The 20,041-nt window shown below is 37.7% G+C and overlaps 3 protein-coding genes across 5 annotated transcripts; all 3 read left to right on the top strand.

Annotated features, from left to right (window-relative positions):
- Positions 1-2,735: 2,735 nt before the first annotated feature.
- LOC108659744 (putative sodium/potassium/calcium exchanger CG1090) lies at positions 2,736-13,110 on the top strand. The gene is made up of 7 exons (XM_018112800.3): positions 2,736-3,221; positions 6,630-6,839; positions 6,901-7,147; positions 7,202-7,491; positions 8,436-9,420; positions 9,595-9,783; positions 9,844-13,110. Exons 1-7 carry the CDS (start codon positions 3,219-3,221, stop codon positions 9,852-9,854), a joined length of 1,935 nt encoding a protein of 644 aa, XP_017968289.1. The 5' UTR covers positions 2,736-3,218; the 3' UTR covers positions 9,855-13,110.
- A 1,790-nt stretch (positions 13,111-14,900) lies between these two features.
- Sfxn1-3 (Sideroflexin-1-3) lies at positions 14,901-17,236 on the top strand. 3 transcript variants are annotated; one of them, XM_030390961.2, is made up of 6 exons: positions 14,901-15,086; positions 15,718-16,095; positions 16,258-16,375; positions 16,444-16,605; positions 16,680-16,807; positions 16,869-17,236. In XM_030390961.2, exons 2-6 carry the CDS (start codon positions 15,783-15,785, stop codon positions 17,111-17,113), a joined length of 966 nt encoding a protein of 321 aa, XP_030246821.1. In that variant the 5' UTR covers positions 14,901-15,086; positions 15,718-15,782; the 3' UTR covers positions 17,114-17,236. The 3 variants fall into 3 exon arrangements, with proteins under 3 accessions (XP_030246821.1, XP_017968294.1, XP_089121492.1); XM_018112805.3 differs by lacking the exon at positions 14,901-15,086 and adding an exon at positions 15,093-15,238; XM_089265366.1 differs by lacking the exon at positions 14,901-15,086 and adding an exon at positions 15,272-15,381.
- A 557-nt stretch (positions 17,237-17,793) lies between these two features.
- Positions 17,794-19,328, top strand: LOC108659747 (uncharacterized). Its single transcript, XM_018112804.3, has 3 exons — positions 17,794-18,013; positions 18,078-19,031; positions 19,097-19,328. Exons 1-3 carry the CDS (start codon positions 17,938-17,940, stop codon positions 19,126-19,128), a joined length of 1,062 nt encoding a protein of 353 aa, XP_017968293.1. The 5' UTR covers positions 17,794-17,937; the 3' UTR covers positions 19,129-19,328.
- The last annotated feature ends 713 nt before the right edge of the window (positions 19,329-20,041 follow it).

The raw sequence follows: 20,041 nt of genomic DNA, 5'->3' as shown, positions 1-20,041 counted from the left end.
CACCAGGCCAAACCCAGTCACAGCCCTCGTTGCGGTATTGGACCGTCGGAGGGTTGGCCCTCTGGGGTTGCTGTGTGAATAAACCCAAAAGCCAGAGGCCCAAAACGTAAACGTCAAGCGGCTGAAAAAAAGGGGCGAGCACGCAGCCATCAACACGATTATTTCGCATAAAATAAATTGATTCCTGTTAAAAGTCAAGCATGTCCTTTGAAGCTGGAAATGGAACTGCACACACCAACACACACACATGCACACACACACATGCACACACTCACATACACACTGAGACAAGCCGAAAACATCGCTTGAAAAATGTCGAAATTTGTCCACAATAAGTTCTTTATTGAGTCGCCTGAGACAAAGGATTACCTCGCCGCCGCAGCCATCGCCGCCGCGGCTATAAACCACGGCCAAGCCACTCAAGCCACTCGGCACTCGACCCAGCGAAAGAGCAAACAATGAAACAATGGCCAAAAGACAGGGAAAACTGTGCCACGTCTTCGCCTTGAATTGCGCCAGGCAGCCGTATCTGTCGCTGGGCTGTCCCGACACCTTGGAATCGACACCTTCCCTTCGAGCGCTTTGTCCTGCCATCCATTCAATTCAATAGAAAGTGGCATATAAATAATGATGAGCGAGCCAATTTGGGCAGTTGCGTCAAGAGTGAAGTCGAGCTGCTCTATTGTTAGCCCGGCCCGCTTTGTATGCCCCAGACAAACGGGCAACGTGGCTCTGACAATCCTGAGCGTCATGTCCTTAAATGCGGTCGCCAAGGTGGCTGGCCGGTGCTCGTCCTGCCGCAGACGCTCGGTCGCCGCTCAAATTGAGCGTATGAAATTGATTAGCTAACGCATTTTAGTTACAATATTTGTATTTAGTTTATAAACTAATTTGAAATTCAGTTGCCCATTAACGATGTGGCGTGCGTGAAGCATGCGATGCGATGCGATGCCACCAACAGAGCTCAAGGATTCATTGAGAAATACAATTTGGCAGGGGTGTACCCATAATTTAGACATGCTGCCTGATAATATATTAGAAGAGGATACTATACTCTTATGCTAAGGGAAATTTATATACATTTAAATGAATATAAAACGCAGTATAAAATATATTGAATGTTTAGAAAGATTTTTTTAAGGCAAACTTATATTCAAATAAAATCTTATTTTATCGAATTGAATATATATTAATTAGTATCTAAATTAGTTAGTTCGTCAGTCAATTAAATAGTTGGTTAAATTTGAAAATCAACTTAATCACAGGTGCTTTTAGAATTGCTATATTAAAAACAAGCGAATAAATCTATAAAATAATATAATCTGATTTATAAATTGGATACTCGCTTAAGATAATCAGCTTTGATTTAGGACTCCTTTATAATACCAATCCACTTTTCCCATGTCCCACTATATGGAATTAAATTCACAATAGACGGCTAAGCCGCTCATTTACTTTGCTGATTGGTGAATCAAAGTCATAATTCCACTTTACTGGACTGTCAATTCAAAGCAATGCAGCCGCTGCGATTCCTTGGAATTTTCTTCAAATTTTGCACCTTCCACTTTTCGAGCTACCAGTTTTCTTTTTGGTGTTTTTTGTGTAATTGAGCCATATAACACTGTAACCTGTTACAATTGAATGGCAGGCCAGCTTCAGATCTGTGAGTGCGTTGAGGACCACGGCTCCCATTATTAATTAGCCGAATTGTCTATTTGGGAAGGTGTCAACAGGTAAATTCGTCATTGTGTGAGCAATTTTTTATACTCGCCAAGTGTCCTGCATTGTTTTTGCATGGCCTCAAGGCGGCAAGATCTGAGACGGATGCATGTAGCAATGTCACGTTGCACTTCAGAGGTGCCGGCTCGTTTGGTCGGCCGCAATGTGAAGGATAATGTGGCAAAATCCTGACAATTGATGTCCTTTGCCGGCACTTCAAATGCAGCGACTCCGCCAACTGAGACATCGAACGCAAACGTTTGTTTGTTGTTTGCACAGGCAACACAGGCGACGACACTTGACGTTGCGGCCGGGGGAGGGCGCATATAAATAATAATCAAACAAATAGATTTATCCATGTCTATATGTATGTATTTATATGTGCCTCATGGCTCATTGTTTGTCTCCAATGTAATTTTCAAGTCAGGGCTTCAAGTAAGCGGCAGCAGCACAATCGTACGTGCAGTGCTACGTTATGCTATGCTGTTAAATCAATTTCAATCAGCTTTCGCGTGTGACTTCATAAGCTGCCCATAGATGGCGCTGCAACGGCCAGAAGCGCGCACGCACACTCATCAACTTCCTGAGCGCAAGACTTTCACATTTCCTGGCACGCGTGAGTCGTGTCTGTGCGGCGCTCGGCTGTGGTGAATTTTCCGCCGAAACTTTTCCTACACTGGAAAAATAAATGTTGTTAGCTTTAATTTATTTTAAAACTTAATAAAAAAGTCTATATAAGAACAATATAATTTTAATTTTTATTTTTTTCAAATGTTTTTTTTTTTTTTTTAATTAAATTAAATAAGAAATTAATACATTTAAAATAAGGTAGTTTTATTTAATTTTTAATTATTTTTTTTTTTAATATAAATTAGTTTACTTAGCTAAAAATTTGTTTTATTCTTCATCACTTTTGTACTTACGCTCTTCTTGTAAGCACTTTTGTTATTTTTCAAAGGTTTCACTAGTTTCTTTCAGTGCAGCTGATGTACCAAACTTTGGTGCAGACTTTGCGACGTTGCTGCTGCTGTTAGTTTGCGTTTAACCGTCTCGCCAGGCGAAAGCAAAGCTTTGCTTGTTCGTGCGCGTTTCGAATCACATACACCACCCACTCATACACATACACACACAGTACACTCCGTGACATCCAAGCCACACACACACACGCACGCCAAAGTTTTCTACAGTGCGCGAGCGAAATAAATTCATATGAATGAATGGTTCTTAAATAAACGTGTTAATCCAAATGCCAGCTAGGCAATTATGAAATATAACTAATGTGATTGGATGGTGTTTGGCAGTGCGTGTGGGCCAAAAAGTCGTCTTTGCCAATATCGTCGGATGTTTTCCAATGCAACGGTTTTCTTCTGTATCTGTTTTCCGCAACACCCACACCGCAAGCTATTAATAACTAACTAAGAGTGAATTTTCACATAATCTGACTATATATTCAACTTACTGCTGAACGTTTTACACTGAGCGACAAAACTACCTTCAAAATGGTAATTACAAAATGGAATTGAAGTGATTATGAAATTTGTGTTACGCATGTGTACGTGTATGTGTGCGCTTTTCCATGGATATTTATGTGTGTGCGTGTGGAAACACCAAAAAGCCTTGTGCAAATTGTTTACAATATCAAGTCCAAGTCAATCGCATTTTTGCCACATCTTTCAATTGTTTATCGCTTTTCACGTTTCTGGTTCAACCGCAGGCCAGTAGCCTTCATCACTTTTGCTTTCGAGCCAGAGTGTCGGCGGGGTAGGCAGCCATCTCTATTGTTTTGAGACGTTAAGAAAAATATGATGTAAGCCCGAACAGCCGACGGCAACCACAATGGCAGCCAGCCTGCTGGATGCTGGATTCCTGCCACCATTTACAGACATCCACACACACACACATTCACATACCCATACACATCCACATCTGCATAAGTATTTAGTTAGCAGTGTCATTTATTTTTATAAGATGTTGCAGCAGCATCCACGCCAGCTATAACTGTAACTGTAGCTGTAACTAACAAGCTCGCACGCTCACACACATACACCGAGAGCATTTGCAACCTTAGCCAACGGCGCGTATGAGTTAACGCTTGTGGGGGCCGCGGGGGCAACGGCGACGTCAGCGGGTCGGCCAGCAAATCGATATTGTGCGGCATGACCGAGTGGCCCACAAGGCGCTGTATGTTTTGCCTGTGGAGCTGTGGAGCCGCCCAGCCACCGTAACTCGTAGTGTGGTGGCTTCGTAAGCCAGCAGCCAGCCAGACGCCGCAGCTGACGAGCCGACGGAGCTGATGGAGCCGCCAACAACGCAACGTTGTTCCTTTCGCTACTCTCACCCCGGCGGTTGAATTCGAGCTCGCCTTTTCGTTTGTGGTGAAAACTTTCATTTGCTCTCTCGCACTCTGTGCCTTTGCCATTTGCGTCAAATTTGCGCTGTTATCAGGCCAGCAGCAGCAGCAGCAGCAGTAACAATAACAACAACAACAACAACTACATCGGTTGTCAATAGCTTACAAATGGCTGTAATACTACACAAATTTATTCAATGACATTTATTGTTGTTGTCGCTTATGTAGTTTGTGTCACGATTTGCGCATTTTGTCAAGGGAGTCTGAAGGAAAGCACATGATGTCATATATACGAGTATAGCAATATACATATATAATATATATATATATATATACATATGTGTGTGTGTGTGTTGAGTGATGTCTTGAAAGTATGCAGCATTTGTTGGCAGTGCAAAGTGTCTTCCCCATGCTCCATGCTCCATTTCTAAGCAGCGTCTGCTTTTGGCTTTGTTTACTCGTCGCTTATCGGCGCGCAGATTGTGAAAGTGCGCACATACACACATATACATGTATTTATAAATACATATAGATTTATGTGCATATAGTATGTATGTGGTCGCCTAATTGCCTGGGTAAACAAATCGAAGTCTAAAGTAGCTGGCGTGACAATCAGGCCGCATACTAGCTTAGCGCAGCTGAAGTTGTGTCTTTGCCTTAATTAAAATTTATATTTATAGTTACATTTTCCACTTGGTGATCGATAAGTTGGGCTGGCATTTGAGTATTTGCCAGACAGCCGTCAGTATTCACATGCCTAACTGCTGAAACTTATTCAGAACTTGCTGTTGCGTTCGCCAACAAATGCAACAGCTGCTGGGGCTAGATATTGGATTTCATGCCAGTTAAAAACTAGCTGCGATATAAGCCATGGCTATGAGGTCTCGTATTGTATTGTATTGGACTCCGTGACAGCGAACAGAACTAGCCAATATGTTAGCCACAAAAGCCGGCTGCAGTCGTTGCACTTATTATTATTGTTTTCCATTCGCCTTTACCCCAGCATGGACCGGGCCCAGCTCTAGCGCTGGCGTAGTATGTATTAAATTTCAAGTTAGTTGACGCCCTTAACAAAACTATCTTGAGGCAGACGTTGTGGCAATAAACCTCATAAGCTGGCCACGAGCGCAAGCCAAACGGTAAACATACAGACATACTTACAGATATTCACATACAGATATTCTGTCACGGAAGCCCTTCCCTAACAAAGTGTTCAAGATTGGGTAGCTATGTTCAGTTGGTATCATTAAAAAATTATTATAATTTCTGGAGGTGGTTTTCAAATTAGTATGATATTAAAGTTCTTGGAATATATTATTATTTGTATTATTATTAACAATATATATTATTTATATATATATTATTAACAATATTTTAAACTTTTACTATCATCAAATTAGTATGATAATATAGTTCTTGGAATATATTATTATTTGTATTATAATTAATAATATATATTATTAACAATATTTTAATATTTTACTATATATAATATAACACAAATTCCAAACCATTAAGTATATGTTCAACTTGTTTTTTTTTTTTGAATAATAAAATATTAAAATTACGAAAATATTTTGAATTTAGAGGAATTTAAGATAATATAAGCCCTTTTTAATTAAATTTAGCTGGCCAATAAAATAATTTTTTTAAAATCTTTGGTAACATGCATTTTTCTTTTTTTATTCTTTTATTTTTTATGTGAATAAATCTTACATATAGAAGGATTTGAATTGCCTTTGTAGCCCATGTTTTAACATATATTTATTAACTTTTATTGTGTGCATATTAATACTAACATACTTAAATATTTCTTGCCGAGGTTTTAGTAGTTTGAAATGACTGAAACTTGTTTTTTTTCCATATTTCTTGCTGAATGAAGTCGATTCTATATTTTGATATTTTAATAGTTAATAATAATAATAATTGATAATTAATAATTTAATAATAATAACGTATTATGTTTTCCAAGTTAGTTATAATTATGCAAAACTATATATGTATTCTTATACATATATTTATATAAATAATACAATTTAGCTAAATTATGTATGTACATATGTATAACTTAATGTATTTATGTAGTTATATACTTATTTTAATGTATTTATTATAAGAAAAAATGTTTACCTAAACATAATCATTTATTACCTGCTCAATTAATTTATGATTGATGAAGGGAATGACAAGGATAGGGTAGTTTATAGTCGAGTAGTTGGCAGCATAGCGTGTTTACCTCTTGTTAACCTAGCATTAAGTACATGCATTAGTCTTCCTTCAGTACGATGTGTCTCTCTCTCTCTTTCTCACTCTCTCTCTGTATGTGCGTATGTGTGTGCGTGTGCCTACGTTAAGCCATTTCAGAGAACACCTGCAGGCGTTGAGACATCTACATATGTGGAGCACATAAGCTTCATTGTCTCTGCAGTTTTGTCTATGTCACGATTTGTGTGCTTAGTAGGGCGCCTAAGCTGCCTCCAGTACTAAGCAACAACAACAACAACAACAACAATTTGGATGAATGTACATCTAATGCATTTGTTTAACACTTTCCATTTAGATCGTACGCCATCGCTCCCGCCGCGCGCGCATGTGGAACATGGGATTATTATTCCTAATCTACTACTGTGTGAGCGTCTACTCGGCGAAAGGCGAGAACAAGGAGACTCCGGATATTCCACTTGACGTGGGCAGCCTGCCCGAGGCGGCCGATGCTGACTTTGAGACTGACAATGAGATTACCTCGCCCAATCCTCTCCAGACTAGCGAAGTGAGCAGAGCGGATGATTCCATGAAGTTGAAATACTTAATCGCATTTTGCTTGTTAACAGACGAATGCTCCATTGCCGGGTACAACCATGGCCACGCCCATACACGGCGCTGTGCCCACCTGGCGAGCAAAGCGGGAGAATTGCACGCCGCCGGCCATTGAGCAGTTTCCCCAACCGTTGATGAACAAATGGGCCCGCCAGCACGGTGGACTCATCCTACACATTATCGTGGCCATCTATACCTTCTTTGGCCTGGCCATTGTGTGCGACGAGTACTTCGTGGCCAGCCTGGACCGGCTGTGCGAGGGTGAGCTCTACGCAAATATCACCTTAAGTCCCTCATCAGTCTGAGTCGTTGCAGAGCTTAAGCTGTCACCGGATGTGGCGGGCGCCACGTTTATGGCCGCCGGCAGCTCAGCTCCAGAGCTGGCCACCGTTGTCATTGGCGTGTTCTTCGCCAAGGACGACATCGGCATCAGCGGTGTCATTGGCTCGGCGGTGTTCAACATCATGTTTGTCATTTCGGTTTGTGCCCTCTGCTCTGGCACCGTTTGCCAGCTGAACTGGTGGCCGCTCGTCCGCGATTGCTTCTTCTACTGCGTGTCCATATTGGTCATGCTGATAATAATCTTTAATGATGTCATCTCTTGCGTAAGTATATATATGATGTGGTAAAAGCGTGAAGCATGAAGAAATAGTATACTAGACGTATGAAATGTATGTAACAGTCAGATCTTGATTATATATAATTAATTACATTCGATTTGCTGTCTATATATGCAAGTCTGTCTGGAGAAAAGTAAAATTGCATTATAGTTTACCTTCTTTTAAATTTAACTTAATTTTTTATTTTCATTTATTTTTTTTAATATACATATGTTTTTTTTTTTATCAAAACAGATTATAATAGGCTGGTATTAAATTATGGGCTAGGAATATAATATATTTAATGAACGAAATATTTACATTTTCAACATTTTACAAATTAGAATCAACAAGTTCTGCAGGAATAACATGATATTCTCCCCACAGATAGATTTTCAATATACAGTCGACTCTCGTTATTTAAAACCTGCGATATTTCGGACCTCTCATTAATTCAAAGCTACCACGAGCCTCCTACAGAATCTCTTTATATTTCGAATTACATGCACTCAGAATGGTGTTTCGAATATATAGAATATCAGCAAACATCGAAGCAAACCCGTATCAAAGAAAGAATTAGTTTGAGCATACGTTCTGAATATGTAAAATATCAGCAGTTAAATGCAATCCCTTGATAATTGATAATTCGAAGGTTTATTGATTTTCTTTTAAAAATTTCGAACGATTTAATATTTTAAACATTCGATAATTCGTAATGTGTTAAGAGTCCCTCGAGTCGACTGTATATAGTTCGCCCATCGGGCACGTTAAAGCGATAACAAATCATACAATATTGTATAATATATTGAATGTATAATAATTTGATTATATATGTATATAATATATTACATATTCATATTATACAACATAATACTTAATGATCATAGGGGGAAATATTCATATACATACATATACATATACTTATATGCTCAAATCTTGATATTTTACAGTTCGAATCTGTTTTTATGCTACTGTGTTATGTGGGCTACTGCATTGCCTTGCATTTCAATACGGAACTGGAGCGCTGGGCCTTGAGCCTGAATTTGCCCTTTAAGCTGCCTAGCAAGGAGGAGCAATCGGCATTGGTCACCTATAAGAATGTGCCGGAAAGTTCCTATACACAGGGCGGGCAGCCAAAGGAGGCCGAGACAAGTGCTCAGCAGCAGCAGCCGCAGCCATCGACCCAGGGCGACTATCAGAGCTACAACGATCCCAATGCCAGCTGGGATCCGAATGCAGCTTGGGGCGACGAGAGTCAGAGTCAACCGCAGGCCATGACCATCAGTGCAAAGCCGAGTCAGCCGCCGGTGGACGATTGGGGCATGAGTCAGTTTACGCAGGGCCAAGGTCAAGAGAATCTGGCCTACAATGCCGATCAACCGGAGTCTGTGGTCACAGGCGAGGCAGCAGCCACATCGGCCAAACCTCAAGTGGCAGCCAATCCGGCCGGAGTTGACTACTACAAGTCGACGGACAAGCAACGCGAGCCACGCCCCGATCCATTGGTGCGACCCACAGAGGGCGGCCAGCCAGCCCTGATTGCCTGGTATGTGGTCTACCCCATACATTATCTGTGCAAGAAGACCATGCCGGATTGCCGACAGCCGCAGTATCGCAACTGGTATCCGTTCACGTTTCTGCTGTCGATGATTTGGATCTCGTTTTACTCGTACTTCATGGTCTGGATGATAACAGTGATTGGATCCACGCTGGCCATACCAGACACAGTGATGGGTCTGACGTTCGTAGCTGCTGGCGTTTCTGTGCCTGATGCCCTAAGCTCAATAGCCGTTATCAAAGAGGGCTACGGCGACATGGCCGTTTCGAATGCGATTGGCTCGAATGTCTTTGATATACTAGTGTGCTTAGGTCTTCCATGGTTCATACAAACGGCCATTATCAAACCCGGCTCGCACGTCAATGTTATATCCAAGGGTATGTATGATAGCGCCTATCTCTCCCCACCTCTCTCCCGTTCTCTCTCTGTGTTAGTGCTTGAAATCGTCGTGTGTTTTGTGGAATGCCTGGCATGTGCCTTTAGCTGTTTTGTAGCCAACTTTAGCTGGCGTAGCTTGTTGATGTTAATGCACTGAGTACTCTTACTTGTAGGTCTGGCCTATTCCACACTCTCGCTCTTCTCCACCGTTGTCTTCTTGATACTCTCAACGCATTTGAATGGCTGGAAGTTGGACAAGCGTCTGGGCATAATACTCATGCTCTGGTACCTATTTTTCATAACGCTGGCGTCGCTCTATGAGATGAACGTCTTTGGTTACATGAACCCACCAGAGTGTCCCAGTAAGTCGCACATCGAATAACACGATTAATTTGAATGCTCACACTCCTCTCCCTTTGCAGGCACGTACTAAACAACTGATTGCCATACGATCATCTTTCCATAAATAGCAGACGCACTTAGACTCGCATCACCAGCACCAATTACGAGTACCATATACAAAGACATACCTATATATAAATATATACATACATACATATATATACAACTGGTATATACAAAGCCATCAATCCAATAATCATAACTATAGTAAAGAGCAAGGTGTCCCAGTAAGAAAATTATATATACATACATATGTATTTCAAGTAAATATTACTCAAACGTGCGTTTTACATGGATTTTTACATGCACCAAAATGAAAAAGAAAAATAAGAATTATATCTACGATATACATATATTACAAAGATGCATATTTATTTAGGCAAACAAAAAAAGAAAAGAAAAGAAAAAAAAAAACCAAACTCCATATACAAGAATTATATGCATATAGCACTGTAGATAGGGAGAATTGTATAATATTTAGTACAAGTAAAATGCAAAAACAGCAAATGATATTTGTTGCCACGGTTTAATGGAACAACAACTAAGTAATAGAAAAGGAACAACGCAAAATTTCAAATGGAATAGCCACTCAAACAAGGATTAGAAGAAAAACAAAAAATGTTAAGAACTAGGCATCGATTTTTAAGTTATTATTACAAAATGAAAATGTTGTTTGGTTCGTAAGTTTTTTAGAATTTGTTAACTTTTGAATTTCTCTTGAAACTATTTTTTGGCTGCTGCTGCTGCTTAGCTCAAAAAACGAGTCCTAAATCTACGTTATGATAAGCCACAAAAATGTCAACGAATTTTAATGGGTTTGTTGTAGGGCGTCTGTACTTCCAGTACGATTGAATTGTAATCTCAACAGACTCGTTGCACTTTAGAAAAACGTTTAAGAAACTACTTGATGATATTCCGTCATTTTAACTTTGTATAGGGCATTTCCTAGTCGAGCATTCTCTACCAGCGCTTTTGCAATTGTTTTTATCTGTTTCTACTCGGTTTGTTATACTTTTACGCATACATCTGAAATGAAGATAGATGAATAAGACGAACTTATATTTATGTAGATATTTTTTAAAGCATTAACACAAACGAAAATAAAACATATTTTTTACGCGTAAATTTACAATATTGATGAAAAAACGTCCTGAGTTTCGACACATACGACCACAATGTTAAAAATAATAATAATAATAATAATTATAATAGAAATAATGCCAATAGTAAACACATAAAAATATAAACAAATACATGTATTTGACATTTGAAAAATATTCAACTTCATAGCAATTAATGGCGTCAATTTTTTACTGTAAATATATGAATTCTATATGTATACAAAATTTATAATTCTAATAATGTAAATTTATAGTCAATTTTTGGTGCAAATTACGTACACGCGCATATTTATACACATTTGTGGGATTTTTACCAATATAGGAAACATTCGTATTAATATTATTTGTAACTTTTCATTTTTGGTTTAGTGAAAATATATCAGCGGGAGAAAAACAAAACAAATTATAAACAAGCAACATCTAAAAATATATACAAAAATCAAAAATTGTATAATAGTTAACCAAACAACGCACTCAATAAAGAGATAATAATATATTTTAGCCTTCTGTGTACAAATTGTTAAATTTCGTACTCAACTCGAATACAAATATATAATTTAAAACTAAAAACTTAAAACTAAAAACCACCGCTCAACAGCGAACAGTGTTGAGAAAAAAAAAAAAATGATTTGCAAAAGAACAAGATTCCTATATTTTATACGATTTTAAAGATTTTATTTATGTTAAAGTATTGTTATCATTTTGTATGTTTATTTATATATTTCTAAATTCAATTTAATTTAGTTTTAAAGTATAAGAATAAAAAAAGATTTGTATTAAAATAATTATTTTGTTTCTCTTTTCCTTTTACTTATAGAAATAAATCGAAAATAATATAATTTAAAAGCTTATTTTTGTTTACATTTTTATTAGTAAATTATATACATCTTTTAAAGTTTAAAATACAAAATTTCGCTCTTGAGCGCTGTTTAGCGGTGGTGCATTTAATGGTATTCAGCCATAATACATTCAGCCGAAATACATTAATAATATTGTTAAATATTTTTATATTTCATTATAATATATTGTTTTGATTTCGAAAGTATTTTACGAAAAAACTATTACAAAACGATTTGCTAGTTACCAGACCATGTTTAGGTGCTGGTTAAATACTTAGGTTTATGCTTTGGTAGGATTATTAGCATACACATAAGCAGTGGCAGTCGTATTAATCCCTGGTAATGGTAGACATGATATGACACTGAATCAGTATGATAATTTAGCTGCAAGCAAAGTAAAAGACACACATACACAATACACATACAATTTACATATGCATACACACACATATACATATATATATATATATATATATATATTTATATAGCATAAAGATACAAAACGAACTTACATAGTGAGCAACGCACTGCTATATTAAATGGACGCGCTCAAAACATACATACATACATATATGTAGTTACATACACATAAAGAAACAAACAGTATATATATGGATATAGTATATACTACATAGAGTATATGTACTAATTAATATACATACATATGTTTACAAACATTAACGACACGATGAGCGCTAAGTTGTCTAGATTTGTTGATGGCGCCGATATGAAATACGAGTAACTAAAATCCTCAAAACAAATACTTAAAAAAATGATAAAAAACTTCCTTGAAACTATTTGCAAAGATAAAGCGAACTAAAGTTTAACCAAAACAATAAATGTACGAACAATCGCCTATTGTAAACTCCCACAAACATATGCATACATACATACCTTCTCCTATTTAAAACAAAAACAATATACATATACATATATCTACATATACATAGTTATATAAAATGCTTCTACGGGCATTTCTCAAGTACAATGTTCTTCCCCACTCAATGAAATTAGCCAGCTACAAAAATATATACATATGTATACCATACATAAAGACATGCATACATGCGTACATACTTATACTCTACCTACATATACTAAACGCATATTGGCAAACGTAAAAATTGTTAATTGTTTAATGTGTTACCAGTAAATAGAGCAATCCGAGTTTCGAATCGACGTTTGATTGATATGCAAGAAAGCCCATGCATACATAGATAATATGTCATACATCAATTAACATAACATATGCAAAGAACTAATCCTTAATTGTTGACAAGATCGTTAAGTATTAACTATTTCAATTAGAAGCTCAATTTAAATTTAAACACAACCAAACCAAAACAAAAAAATTGAAAAAAAGAAAACAAAATACAGTTGAAATATCGTTATTAAACGTATTTACCCAGATATGAAATATTTTATTAAATTTACTTTTAAATGTCTTCAAACTAAATCAAATCAAATCAATTATATATTTCGCGTTACTTTGTGCAAAAATTGTATATGAATGATGTATGCATATAAATAGTTATACATATGTAACTAAATATATTGAAGTGGAAAAGCTAAAGGACTTTAATGAAAGACAAATACACAAACACACACACACACATACACACGCTTTAAACACACACACATATATACATATATATATATATATAGATATAGTATATATGTACAGACAAACATATATACATACCTACAATAATGTACAATAATTGTCATCTATGCTATTATATACAACTATCATTTGTGTTAACTATGACTATAATTGTTTGCAAACACTTAAGAGATTCTTCAAACATATGCATAAATATTTATTTATTGATATGACAAATATGTATTTAATAATGACAAACAAATAATTACATTTATTTGTGAATGAAGTAACATAATAACTATTGCTAATATACACAACTGTTGATGTTATGTTTAGTCTATTAATGGATTTCAAAAATAAATGAATATACACACGCAAGTCCCTAAATGAGTTTCCAGTTGTCAGGTCAGTAATTCATACAAAATTGAGCAAAATAAATAAAAGAATTAATTATTAATAACAAGTAAAAAAATTTACGGTCGTTTGGAGCCGGAGGATTAATTTACGGCTCCCAAAAAAGGTAAATATAAATATTAATTATTTTTCATATATATTATTTCCCAAGGCAATTTATATGTTTATCTATAGAGAATATAACGGTGATTCCGATTTTTCTTTTCTTTTCTTTACGATTCCAAATTTATTTTCTTTGTTAAAAAATAAATATAACCTTTTCCAATTTGGCATGCCCCATGATCAAATATAGTATCTTTTTCAAACAATTATATATTTCAGATTGAAAGCCTTTAAGGACAATTGGATGGTTGTTGTACAAAACCCAATTTACTCATTTTAATTTGTAAAACACAATACGTATTTACTCAAGATATAACAATAAATATTATTATAGCCACATCTATAAGTATACATAAATAGTGGCAAACAAGTTAGGATTCATATACCGTCAATAATATATATTGTATTCAGTTACAGTTGTATATCTACTCCCACATAAATACATTAATGAAGGTGATGTGTAAGTCAACTTGCATTCAACATTTCAGTAGGGGCACAACAGGCTACCTTAAAAGCTTTCGCAGCGTACAAGCCCAACTGTTAATAAGCTGCGCAGACCAGGAAAGCTCTCTCTCGCTCTCGCTGTGACGCCAGCGTCGACGGCGCGTCGCGACGTTCACGCAATGGAAAGGTAAACAAACAGCAGAAGAAAGAATTGACGTCGAGAAAGTGATGTCAGCAATGCTGTTGTTGAATACGCTACTTTATCTCCATAAATTTACATAGTGTATTGCTTGAATGTATTTGTCAAAATTCAGTGTGCCTTGCTTTAATATCGGAATATAGATTAGAGTAATAAGTATAGCTCTAAAACTTTATTCTGTAATTTGTATCTTCGTATCCATTTTCCATTCCCATTGAATTTTTTCTTATTTATCTCCTCATTTAAATGGAGGAATATGATAGATTAATATGTATTAGACTGTTCTAAAATGCGTTTAATTAATAATGCCTACGCGCTAACAAGTAGGCTTAAAATTTTTTTTGTTTTTTTTTTTTTTTTTAGTTTTTTACAGTTTTTAAATTTATTTATTTTATTGTCGGTCAGTATTTTAGCGAATACCTTGGCACAGCTATTGGGCTCAACCGGAGGGTATAGAAAGCTTTCTGGAGCTGCAGCTTATTGAAGGCAGCTTTCTGCGGCAGCCACAACGGTGCTGAAGTTTGCGCTCTGCGTTTCAGTCGTAAGTTCACTGCCAAAGTGCTAGGAAGTGGCTCGTCTGGATGCGTATGGCTGTGTGTGTGTGTGTGTGTTAGGCGCTCGTGTGTAAAAGTTGAAGAACCGCAATCTCCTAGCGCTCACGTACTCTCTCGTTAACATTCAATCGGCGTATGTGTAAGTGTTGTTGTCGCAACCTGTTCTCCAGCTGGTTGGGTGGAGAAAAGAATTTGTTAATACTGAACTCAGCTGTGTGCCCGGCACCAAGCGATAAGAATTTATGGATTTTTCAATATTGCACATATTTATGATGGCCTATAGTAATTATGTAACGCAGTTAATATTTTGATTTGCATTTACTGCATAATTGCTGACGAGTAATTCTAGTAGTATACTATAAATATGTACATATATACATATACCTACACATGTACACACATATTGATATGACACATACATACATTTAGTTGACGCTTGTTTGCGGGAGATTAGCAATGGGTCAGCCGAACTGTTGATAAGCGTATAGCCGTTGTGTTTGTTTAATTTCTTAGCGTGCTGGATGGATGGAGATAAGTGTATTAATTATGTTATCAGTTCTTTTGAAATGTGGCGAATGTATTTAATGTGATTTGAATATCAATTGCCTGTCTCCGCAGCATTGTGCATACATATCTTAACAACAATTCAATAAGCATAAGGCAGTTCCAGTTAGCCGAACACAATGTCGAATTTACCGCGTGTGGACATTGACCAGCCGAAATTCGATCAGAGCACTTATTTCGGGCGTGCCAAGCATTTCTTTTTGGTCACAAATCCTTTGAACATATTCGCCTCCAATGAGGAGCTGGAGAGGGCCCGAGATATCGTCACCAAGTACCGTGCCAACCAGCCATTGCCTGATGTCAAGTCTATAGACGAAGTGTGGAGGGCCAAGTATCTGTACGACTCGGCTCACCACCCAGAGACAGGCGAGAAACAGATAATCATAGGCCGTATGTCCGCTCAGATGCCAATGAACACATTCATCACTGCCGGTAAGTAACCGCCACCCTCTCGGCCCACTGCCCACACCACCACCCTCGTTCCGCTCTGTCCATCATATTGGCTATATTTCGCTTTTGTTTGAGACCTTCAACTATTCGTTTCCGCGCTTTGATTAATAAATAACTGTTAATGTTGTTGTTGTTTTCATTTAGGGATGATGACCTTCTACAAAACCACGCGGGCGGTTGTCTTCTGGCAGTGGTTCAATCAAACGTTCAACGCCATTGTCAACTACACAAACCGTTCGGGCTCCTCACCAATTAGTCAATCGTAGGTTTCTCTAGAGAAGATTGCTTATTTTTTTCGGTGCCCAATTTGTATTATCGTTATGCACACAGACAACTAGTTACCTCCTACTGCCTGGCAACGGGCGGCGCCCTAGCCACAGCGCTCTCCCTCAACCGTGCGGTGAAGAACATGCGTCCAATCTTTGGGCGCCTGGTGCCTCTCGTGGCGGTAGCAGCCGCTAATTGCATAAATATTCCTTGCATGCGCATGCAGTAAGTAAACTATCGAAACATAATGGAAGTATAATATTTTGTATATCATCATAAAAACATTTTACTTTCCCCAGGGAGTTACGCAATGGAATTGCACTTTTGGATGCAAAGAATAAGGAGGTGGGTATTTCAAAGAAGGCCGCCTTTGTGGGCATTTCAGCCGTTGTGATCAGTAGAATTTCCATGGCTATCCCTGGAATGAGTAAGTTCTGACTTGCCCAACTTTTATATAAATACCTGTCTAAGCAATGATTGTTTGCCAGCTTTGACACCTCTGCTGATGAATAAGCTGGAGAAGAATGGCTTTCTGAAGAAATACCCCAGATCCAATGCTCCCATTCAAACGCTCTTCTGCGGCTTTATTCTGATATTTGCCACGCCCTTGGGTTGCGCGTTCTTCAGCCAGCGGGCTGCTATCAAAGTGAACGATTTGGAACCAGAAGTGCGCGACCACATAAAAAAGGAGCGTCCCGACTTGGATACGGTTTGGTATAACAAGGGCTTGTAAGTCAGAGTAAATTAAAGTAAAAAAGAAGAGAAAATTAATTAATGTAAAAATTGAACAATTGACAAGATTTAGGCAATGTTATCTGTGGGCAATAAATATATGTAAGTTTAAAATAGTTATCCACTTAAATTGCATTTACATTTTTGTTAAGATCTTAAAAGGCAATTATTAATTTGCGAACCTCAAATATTGTGTTGATTATTTGACTTAAAGTTACATTCTACTAATTTGTATCAATTTAAACGAATGATAATGTGTCTCGATATTTATAAATCACAAATTTACCATATATAAAATATTGTTAATTCCAATTTTAGTATATGTTCTGCCGAAGCAAGAACTTATATTGTTAATTAAATGTGTGAATATAAAAAGAATGGTCTTTTCAATGACCTCGCATTTTTCAAACAATTTAAGTAATTTCAGTGGCGGTAGTCATTGAATGGTGATATAGCAATCAGCCTTCTAGCAGTTTTGAAGCGCTAGGTCTAAAAATACTAAGCGGCGTTGAAATACTACAAATACCATTAAAATAAATTTGGTTCCATTGCAAGTGAATCAAGCAAACTAGTCGGCTTTCCCTTTACTAATATATTTTATTTACAATTTTAAATGTGAAATGATAGTTGTCTTGAATTTTGAATTATGTTTGCGGATGGTATTTTCAGTTTTTAAAAGTGCCATATATCGATAAGTATTTCCAGCCAACCGTGCCTATCGATGTATTGGTATTCCTAAGCACTAAAAAATACCAAACAGTGAATGGAGCGCATTTTTTAATGCAGTCAGCCGATGTTTTAAATTAATGCACCAATTACATTACAATGGATAACGCAGCGACTGTAAATAAAAGGCGCTCCCTGACACTCAGCAGCAGATTACTACAAAAGCGACACAGTGGTAAGTGTAAAATGGTTATTTGTGTAGTAAGAACTGTGTGAATCTCTCAACAACGCGCTTTCAGCTTCTCCACAGAGTCGCGTTTGCGCCAGCGCAACTCAGGAAGGTGCAAACGATGGAGGTTCTCCTTGTTCACCGAATGTTAGTATTTCCGAAAATGTGGAGAGTACTCCGCCCCACAAAAGAATGCAGATGCTAGACGACAGTCTAGATTTCTCGCAGTACAACAGCCTCTCGCCTAGCTGCTTGTTCTCACAGACTCTGGTCACCGGCAGCCCGGAAGTTAGTTGGCGCTGGCAGTGCGATAACAATGGGCGTCGAGATAAAGCGAACACCACTTCGGACAGTGGCTTCGATTCGGAAGAGTTTGGTACAGATGCGTACAAGCGGAGGGAAAGGCGGAAACAGGTTCGTGCAGATGCCGCCCATGAGCATAGACGCAAACAGCTCGACAACAGAGAGTGGCGGGCACAGCAAATACGTGATCACGAGCTGCTCAGGGAACGTTGCGACAAACTGCACAGGCAGCTGGATCAGCAAATAGCTGCGTCGGAACCAGTAGAAACTGTTGGAGCACATGCTACAAAATCAGATGCAACTGAAGCAGTTGCGGATCCGGCATTGGCTGATTTCCTCAATGACTCGGACACTGATTGTTTTTTGTTAGAGGCCTCACAGCAACTGGAGTCAAAGCTGCAGAAACCAGAGCAAACGCCTGCTGCGACCACGCCCAAAAGCAACACCAAGAAAAAAAATGAGAAACAGTGTTCCTTCTACATGAAGTTCCTGGAGGATGAGAGCGAAACTGAAGATTGGTTTGTCGCCCTCGACGAGGCCATGCTGGAGGCAACGCAGCCCAAGAAGCAGCGCACTTCATTGCAGCGTTATAAGTCGATGCCCAGTAAGGCAGCCGATAATGTGGTTTCCACAAACGCAATGAGCTCCACCTCCTCGAGCGACACACCCCGTATTAAGCGCCATGCCAGCAGCCATGTCCTCTCCCCGGCCACCTCGAATGGTAAATGCTGCAGCTTATTCATAACAAATGTAAACCATTTCTAATGTGTCTGTTTGTATTTTTAGCAAGGAGCAATCTTTTTGGCAGACGGCAGTAAAGCCTTAGACGCCCACGATAAACTGTTCCAACGGCTTCCCATTTTCGAATACCAAATGTGATGCGCAAAAGTTTCGCCCGCCTTCCTATTTCTCAGATATTGTTGTCATTGAACATGTATACGTTAACTTAATCCATATAGTCTTAAGATACTTACGTAATTAGAATTGCAGCTTAATTAAAACACAATTTTATTTCAAAGTACCTCTCAATGGCTATCGCACTAATTGCATCGTTTACAGCGCGCTGACAGGATGCAGACCGTATGCTTGCGATTAGAGATTTGTGCAGCTGGTTCAATGGGTAAAGGTCAATTGCAATCGATGGTACCCTTTACCGGATTAGTTTCCAGTTCCTCAATGGTAGTGTGAAAGCAGCTTACAATTTATGACCAATTTTATTCGATTTAAGTATGTACGAAATATAGTGGACACGATTTGAGCTCATTTTAAATAAATTTAAGTTTGATTTAGGTTTTTTATAAAGCTTTAGATAACAAATTATGAATATCCAAATATAAATCATTTTCTATTATTACACTGAGGAGTTTATTATTATGTTTACATGTACAACAAAATTCCTTCCCAAAAAGTATAAAATATGGTATCAATTACTACTTTATCACCAATGCATTAATCATATAAATGCTAAAAATGTCGCAATGCAAATCTTTTACTTTATGATACCACAATAACGTGTTCATTTCATCATTGATATTGGTGACTATTTAAAAGTTTTAAATACTTTCACATGTGCTGTTATTAAATGTGACTTACCTGGAAATTCATGTTAATTACTGGCCTTTGAGGGCCATTGTAAGCTGCAGTTTAAGCGGACTGAAGCTGAGGGCTTCTCATTTGAGCATCTTAATGCATGTGGCCATACGCCACTAGATTGGGGCGAAGGTCAAAGTT

Source organism: Drosophila navojoa, chromosome 2 (assembly GCF_054131105.1).
Source record: "Drosophila navojoa isolate 15081-1374.11 chromosome 2, UAZ_NAV_1.0, whole genome shotgun sequence".
NCBI classification, from domain to species: domain Eukaryota; kingdom Metazoa; phylum Arthropoda; class Insecta; order Diptera; family Drosophilidae; genus Drosophila; species Drosophila navojoa.
The sequence above is the reverse complement of the archived record's forward strand: the minus strand, read 5'-3'. Positions and strand labels throughout refer to the sequence as shown.

Excerpts from the sequence above, each read along its gene's own strand:
- LOC108659744 (XM_018112800.3), top strand. Across the intron at positions 6,840-6,900 it reads ATCCTCTCCAGACTAGCGAA|ACGAATGCTCCATTGCCGGG; the intron begins GTGAGCAGAGCG and ends GCTTGTTAACAG. Across the intron at positions 7,148-7,201 it reads CCTGGACCGGCTGTGCGAGG|AGCTTAAGCTGTCACCGGAT; the intron begins GTGAGCTCTACG and ends GAGTCGTTGCAG.
- Sfxn1-3 (XM_030390961.2), top strand. The coding sequence starts at position 15,783 with ATGTCGAATTTACCGCGTGTGGACATTGACCAGCCGAAATTCGATCAG. Across the intron at positions 16,096-16,257 it reads GAACACATTCATCACTGCCG|GGATGATGACCTTCTACAAA; the intron begins GTAAGTAACCGC and ends GTTTTCATTTAG. Across the intron at positions 16,606-16,679 it reads ATTCCTTGCATGCGCATGCA|GGAGTTACGCAATGGAATTG; the intron begins GTAAGTAAACTA and ends TACTTTCCCCAG.
- LOC108659747 (XM_018112804.3), top strand. The coding sequence starts at position 17,938 with ATGGATAACGCAGCGACTGTAAATAAAAGGCGCTCCCTGACACTCAGC. Across the intron at positions 18,014-18,077 it reads ACTACAAAAGCGACACAGTG|CTTCTCCACAGAGTCGCGTT; the intron begins GTAAGTGTAAAA and ends ACGCGCTTTCAG. Across the intron at positions 19,032-19,096 it reads CTCCCCGGCCACCTCGAATG|CAAGGAGCAATCTTTTTGGC; the intron begins GTAAATGCTGCA and ends TTGTATTTTTAG.